Source organism: Morone saxatilis, unplaced genomic scaffold (assembly GCF_004916995.1).
Source record: "Morone saxatilis isolate NCDOM2014 unplaced genomic scaffold, NCSU_SB_2.0 Contig7, whole genome shotgun sequence".
Classification (NCBI taxonomy): domain Eukaryota; kingdom Metazoa; phylum Chordata; class Actinopteri; family Moronidae; genus Morone; species Morone saxatilis.
This window is the reverse complement of record NW_023340246.1, coordinates 1,138,630-1,145,913: the sequence shown is the minus strand read 5'-3', so window position 1 is coordinate 1,145,913 and position 7,284 is coordinate 1,138,630. Positions and strand designations below refer to the sequence as shown.

Below are 7,284 nucleotides of genomic sequence, written 5' to 3'. Positions count from 1 at the left end.
TGTATTTACTCAGGTTATCTTTGTCTAATATTAAAATTAGTTTGATCATCTGAAACATTTAAGTGTGACAAATACGCAAAAAAAAGAGAAATCAGGACGGGAGCAAATACTTTTTCAAAGCACTGTATTAGTATGATTGATATCCAGTTGCAGGTAAATTTGGTAAATGGATAATGGACTGTACTTATATAGCACCTTCCTAGTCTTCCAACCACTCAAAGCACTTTACACTACAAGTCACATTCACCCATTCACACACATTCACTCAGTGACGGCAGCAGCTGCCATGCAAGGTGACAACTGCTCACCAGAAACAGAAACAATTTCTCACCAAAAGCACAGTACTTACACGAGGTATTGTCCATGACAGCTGAGGTGGACTGGGACATGGCAGGCTCCACCTCCCCCCTCTCCTCCTCTATCTGTTTGTCCTTGTCTTCGCTCTCTGTCACCGTTACCCCTTCCTCTCCTGATGCCACATTTTCGACCTCGGAGGCTCCGCTCTCTGAATCTGATGGCTCCTCCTCCACTCCCCCCACCTGACCACTGGAACGGGAAAAGCGGGAAAACAGGATTCCTCCGATTCCCTTTCCAAGGCTTGCAGCACCTGAGGTGCAGAAAGATTCATGGATCCATATGTGATTCATTCATTTCAGTTATCAATACTCTCCTATCACTATCAATGCATTCCTATTGAAGCCTAGTATTCATGTTAAATTAGGTTTTGACCTATCACTTGACCCTGCAGTGGGTATCAGGCTGTGCTGTCAGAAATCAACTGAGCTCTCTGACAGACAACACTATCCTTTAACCCTGACCTGTACTTTTAAGCCACCTTTAACTCCTACTGTCACCCAAGCAAAGAACCGACTGTGGGATGACCCGGCCATATATCTACATTGTATCTGCTCAGGTTAAACTTCAGTGGCTGGCCTAACTGGCCTGATAGGCAACTTCATCTAAGTTGTCCATCCACCATCTGTGTATAACTGGTTACACGAGTCTAGGGATCAAAACTGGTGGCAGGTTGGCCATTTCAGGCCCTCCATCCCTCTCCCTCCTGACATTATGTCAAAAATATAATATCATAAGATTTGTATTATTATATGAGAGCAGGTAGGTTTGGTAGACGGCTGTGGTTTACATGTTCTCCCTGTGTCTGTGTTGGTTTCCTGAAATTAGATGAATTGTAAAGTCAATAAATTGCCCGTAGTTGTGAATGATGATACCTACCCCGGCCACAGCTTGTTTACGCTGTTGCCGTTTATCAATTTTATACTGTATATACAAACATATACAGTATATTTTTTGCTTTTACAAGTATTTTTGTATATAATGTGCTTTTAGTCTTCACTCTACATTTGATGCATAAAGGGAACATAACATCATGCTGCCAATCCAGAAGACAGGAGCTAATTGCTTCTATTGATCTGTTTAGACCGTGTCCACTGCTTGCCTTGCTACAATATCAGCAGCGCAAGCAGCTCCTATTTCCCTCAGCTAGGATCAGCTACACAGGGAGTTTGTGACTGTTGTGAAAAAAAAAAAGAAAACCCACTTATATTATGCATCTGCCACATGAACTCCAAAATTCCACTGGGCATGGCATTATGATGTTGCAACAGAATTTGACTCCATCATCCACATGTCTTTAAATCCCACCAAGAGCATTTCAGAAGCCCAATGGCCCGAAGTTGTTGACTAGTGTATTTTGTTTTTTCCTTGACATTAGTGCTGTGGTCTCTGTTTATTGTTGTGTTTTTTAACTTTTGAATCCAGGGTGAAATATGAACGGTAGTCTACACAAGGTATTTTTATTTTGAAAATCAACAGGATTCTCTATGACATCTCTGTGCCTGACTTCCTGACAATGGAAACTGCTCTGTGCTGCTTCCGTCAAAAATAGACCAGCCTCGTAGTCTCTGTGAAGCAGAGCGTAGAGACGCTTCTAGGACGCATTGCAGCACTTCTGGTGGAATTAGAGACATTGTCTAAAGCGCAGCCGGAACGTGTCATGCCCGCACTGGATTTTGGCCACCGGTCTTCCTGTGCACTCACCCATGATGCTGGCCTTGCCCAGGCTGGTGATGGACTCTCCGTAGTGCCGTCGGGCCTGGGGCGGGGAGGTGCAGGGGCTGGGGATGCTCTCTGAGTCTGAGACAGATGCGGTGTCCTTCGGCAGGTTGAGCAGTGTGGGCCGGATCTGATTGTATGGAGTTGGGCTGGTGGTGTTATACCTGCACGTCACATTCACATCAACATCAGCTCACTGAAACATCATTCACTGAGTATGCCTAGTTTAGGATACTGTATCTTCAGTGAAAACTGGGTTTTATAATAACAGACATGATACATGATACACTGATACATGATAATTATTTCCACCATGTAGGTTATGTTTATGGTGCTGTTTGTTTGTCGAAAAACTATTGGCCCTTTCTTCATGAAACTTGGTGGAAGGAAGAACCCATTAAATTCACAGCAGGATGTTTTAATAGTTGTATATATGACTTGTCTTACCAGTGGATTTGAACAGGCGTAATGTTACTGTAGTGCTTTAAGATCAGAGGCTCCAATCTGTACGCCTGGAACACACAAACAAATACAAATTCTTAGTCTCCCTTGCAAAATTACTTCTTACAACTGTTTTATTTGAATGTAACTGCCAGCTTGTCATTTAATTTTCATTATTTTGCCTGACAGCAGGCTGATCGAGGCTGCTCACCACGGGGTCTGTGGGGTGGAATAAGTTGAAGAGGCGTTTGCAGATAGATGTGGGGAGGATGTGGTCCTGCACACCGTTGTTTCCAGGCCGGATCCCTCGCAACGCCAAGAAAACAGCCAGAGGAGAGCCCATACAGAAGAAGTTTTCTACCTGAAGCACAGACAACAGGCTGAATACAGCATGTAAATACAGCATGAGATAATTAAAAAGAATGCTCCAACAAGGCTCTCATTGGCCAGTTCCAAAGTCACTTCTGAATGCTTTGACAACAATATGCTCAATATAATGGTCAACAATAAGGATTTCCCACTTGCTAGTAAATCTAGCAACTCACTTGCTCGAATAATTAAAGACGTTGTTTTTTCCAGAGTGGATGATGGATGTAGCTAAGGAGTGAGCCATCTCTCTTCCTTCTCATCTCTGTTGAGAGTTGCACATGCTCAGTACAAATGGTGGAATTTGAGCTGAAGCGAAAGTGAGTGTTTCAATTACCCTGGAAACAGCAGTAGTTGGCTGGTGTTAAAAGATGTGGGCAAAACTCCCAACTATGTGTTGTACAGTTTGCTGCAAGTTTGAGAGCAAGGCAAATAAAATGGGGTCAACACGCCAAGTTTGAAAAAAAAAAATGCTCCAGTAACAAGAACAGACAGCATCTTGCTTGCATGTCAGCTAAGAGATTCTTTGTTGTTATTTGATGACTATTAATTAATAAATACATTTTACAGGGGCGAGTAAAAATTGACTTCGGGCAAGTAGATTTCTAATGCACTTGCCCAACCGGGCAGAAACATTAACATTGAACTCTGCTTTGAAAGTGTTAAACAGTAATAACTAAGTTCAAACCTATACATCATACTCTGCTAGATACCCTGTACCAGTTTGTGTTCATCATACTGTATGCTTGTGATGCTCCAAAGGAGAAGTTTGTACAGTCTAACACTTCTCAACTTTACCTTGAACTTCAAGGCTGGCACTGCCACACAAGACAAGGTCTGCAGACCCTGGAACTGATCCTCCAAGTCCCTCAACCTGGGATGACATTATACAGAGGTAAAAATTATGCTAGTTTGGAAGTTTCACCAAGGTTCAGAAAAAGTATGTTTACTAGTGAATATTACCTCTGCTTAAACAGTAGAGAGGCCCTGAAATCTTCATTACCTTTAGGTACGACAGGTGGAATCAAACTATTGACCTGTTCCTGAACAATAACCTGTGCGGTACCTGAGGCGTGTGAGTCTTAGCTGCTCCTGAAGGTGGCGCTCCTCATCACTTGGCCAGCGGACCTTTGTCTCCTCCGGGTCTGGCGCTTCTTGGTGATGAAAGCGAACGGGGTCCCAGCCCGTCATGATGTCGAAGGTGATGACGCAGCCCAATGAATGCGACACGATGGACACTTTCCCGTTCTTCTCAAAGTCAGGATTCCGTGAGCAGAAGAGTGAGTAGAGACGATTCAGCTCCAGAGTCAAACCCCTGGTAATCTACATACAAGAACCACACGTGCACATTTGTAAGGTATTGGCCGCGGTCACTGTTTTCAGTTGTGTCAATAAGATTCTAACAGGTTAGGTTATGTTTGATGCATCACAGTCTTGGTTAATCATGGCAGGCAGTAATGCATAATGCAGTGCTACGTATACAGCCATGTTGGATTAAAACATCTTAGCCAGGATTTAGTTGTGCCTGAGGGGAGATGATTCGGACTCATGGGACTAATGCTCCCAAACTGCCAGCAGGGTGTCAAAGTGCAGCAACACAGCTGTGAGGAGACAGAACGAGGCTAAACTTCAGGGTGGATGTGTATCTCAAAGGGAACTGGAAAGCTGTAGTCCAGCATGGTCTCAGTCTCACCTCATCTCTGTACAGAGGGCTGGTGTAGTACATGATGTCCATGGCGCTGCTGTTCAGCATGTCTCTGAGACCTCGAACTTTGTCTGGGGTGATGGAGTCCACTGTGTCTGCAAGACCAACACACAAACACATCCAACACAGCTGCAACACACTCCCAGAGGAAAATGACTTATTTCTTTATACAGTTTCATGTTCTTTTTTTTGATTAGTGGACAGAGCTTCTGGGTCTGTGAAGTAAAGCCAACCCGGAAGTGTCTTAAAGGTCAAGTGTGTAATGTTTGGGAGGATCTAATCACCTGAAAATTAATCAGAATAAGCCGATTTTATCTACAGGTCCTCTTGTACAGAGTCCACTATTTTGTATCGGCATGTTCTCTTACATACTTTTCAACACTAGATGCCACTAAGCTACCTACCAATACTACGCACGAAACTCAGATCAAGCTGTCAAACTGGGCAGTGCTAATCAAACATGAATCAAGATTCTATTACTGCATTGAATATATTTCTTTTTACAAATATAATTTAGTGTGCTGTATATCTGGAATACTAGACAGTGTCTGACCAGGCGCCGCTGCTGGCTGCAAAAGCACAACGAGGCGACAACCTTTCTAGTCTTCCGACCACTACGTTCCACATTCACCCTTTCACACACATTCACTCAGTGATGGCAAAGTCCACTGAACAGAAACTAACTCATTCATACGCATTCACACAGAGGAGCAATTTGGGGTTCAGTATTTTGCTCAAGCATACTTCGACATGTGTGCAGGAGCCGGGGATCGAACCAACAACCTTCCGATTAGGGGACGACCAGCTCTGACTCTGCACCACAGCTGCCCGTAATAATAATAATAATGGGCGACTTCACGATTCTCACGCGATATATAAACATATAAACCCATATATTTTCAGGGTTTTTTTTTTTGCAATGACCATGAACAGATGTTGATGATCAACACTGGCCATGAAATATTGAACTGACATTTAATAGTCACAGAGGTTGAGGTATCCCCTCTGTTCAGTCACCTTGATCAACCTGTTGGTCCATGAAAAGGTAAAAAAAAAAGAGCAAATTTCAGTGGAATCAGAGGTGAATATTCATGGATCAGTGATACTGGTGATCCTAAGACTTCACAGATTTACCAGCATACTGGATTAATCCCATGTGGGTCAGTATAAAATAGTATTACCAGGCTTTACCACATATTACAGCACCTGCATAATGCTACTGCAGCTTTCCTGTGTAATGGTCGTGTAATGTAATGTGTATTGATGAGCTAAATTGAAGCGCACCTCCATCCAGAGCCAGTTTCGATCTCCACTCCACAGGAAGAAACTCTACATGCTCTGTGGTGCGATCAGAGAAGTGCTTCTCCTCCATCTTCCTTGCAGCGTCTCTCATCCTGCACACCAGCCGAGACAAAACAATTACTTTAAGAATGAGTCTGATTCCACTTTCAATCTTTTGCACTCCCACTGGAAACCTCCCCATATCTCACATGCAGGTGTTCCTGATGATGCGGCCCTGGTCCATCTTCTGCCCAATGCCATGCACCACAAAGACGATGTGTGTGGTTTCGGGTGGGGTGTCCTCGGGTGCTGCCTCCTCGACATATCCCCGATGGAGACGTGTCCCGCTGCTAGAGGCTGAGGACATGAGAGGGGACATGAGGTGATGTGTTCCACAGTAGTGTGTGTAGTCACTTTTCTGACACTGCCTGCTACAACAAGGCACGCTTAACCTTTTTTGGAAACTCCTCTACATCACCTCTTGAGATGGGCCATTTATGCAGGTCACATTGACAGAATAACTCTTCAGAGACTGCTGTATAATGGTTTTAAGAGTGTAGTTCCCATAGACATAACATATTTTCACTCTTACCTCCAGTGGTAGCTCAGAGAGTCACTGAGATTCCTGCCTTAACCCCAACCCAATGGAGATGGATAGAATTAGTTTGTGCTGCTCAGAGCATTAAAAAAGGGCTTTTCAAATTCAACAGTGAAATCTTTTTCTAGAACAGTGTCCCTGTTGCCAGACATTCATACTAATGTAGCAAATTCAAGGGGCTACTGTGTGGGTGTGTTAGGTACCAGTGAGACGATTAAATAATATCCATTAAGGCTGGTCGGAGCAGTAGGTCTATGAGTACAAAGGCTTATCAGATAGACAGCTGTTTATAGTACTGATTTTACAACTCTGGAAATCATTTTATCCTACATGGAGAGTTGCACGCCTGTCACTCAGTCACTGATGGTAATTGACCCTTCCTTAGTCCCGCCTTTTTTTGCTCTGTGCTCCAATAACAGTTGAGTAAGCATCGGAAAACTTTCTTCATTATGTGCTTGGCTCATTTATGTTTATGTTTAGTTGAAAAGACAACCACATATTGTTAAAAGATAAAGGGGACATACATAGTCACATCTTAAGTTGTTAAATGCTAACTGACTAGCTTGCTATTCTGCATAAGTTGTTAGCTAGCTAGTTACAGCTGATTGCTAATGTTAGCAAAACACTAGCTAATTAGCTAGCTAACGATTGCTGTAGATTAGCTACCTAGCTGTCTAGCATTTTTTATATATTTTTTGTATTACTTTATTTATCCCACAACGGGGAAATTCCCTTGTCCCTTGGCAGCATTTTATGTGAAATAAATAAATACAGATATATAAAAAAAAAGCTATGTTAAAGTGGTAAAGCTATGGTATGG

At 43.1% G+C, this 7,284-nt stretch overlaps 1 protein-coding gene across 1 annotated transcript in view; it reads right to left on the bottom strand.

Annotated features, from left to right (window-relative positions):
* Nucleotides 1-7,284, bottom strand: part of ddhd1b (DDHD domain containing 1b) — a gene marked incomplete in the record, with an annotated part of 10,692 nt that overhangs the window by 1,591 nt on the left and 1,817 nt on the right. The window contains 9 exon segments of the mRNA XM_035679308.1: nt 350-607; nt 2,059-2,237; nt 2,521-2,585; nt 2,726-2,875; nt 3,679-3,754; nt 3,947-4,203; nt 4,574-4,680; nt 5,870-5,979; nt 6,076-6,223. Of these exon segments, the coding sequence (XP_035535201.1) occupies nt 350-607; nt 2,059-2,237; nt 2,521-2,585; nt 2,726-2,875; nt 3,679-3,754; nt 3,947-4,203; nt 4,574-4,680; nt 5,870-5,979; nt 6,076-6,223 (1,350 nt within the window).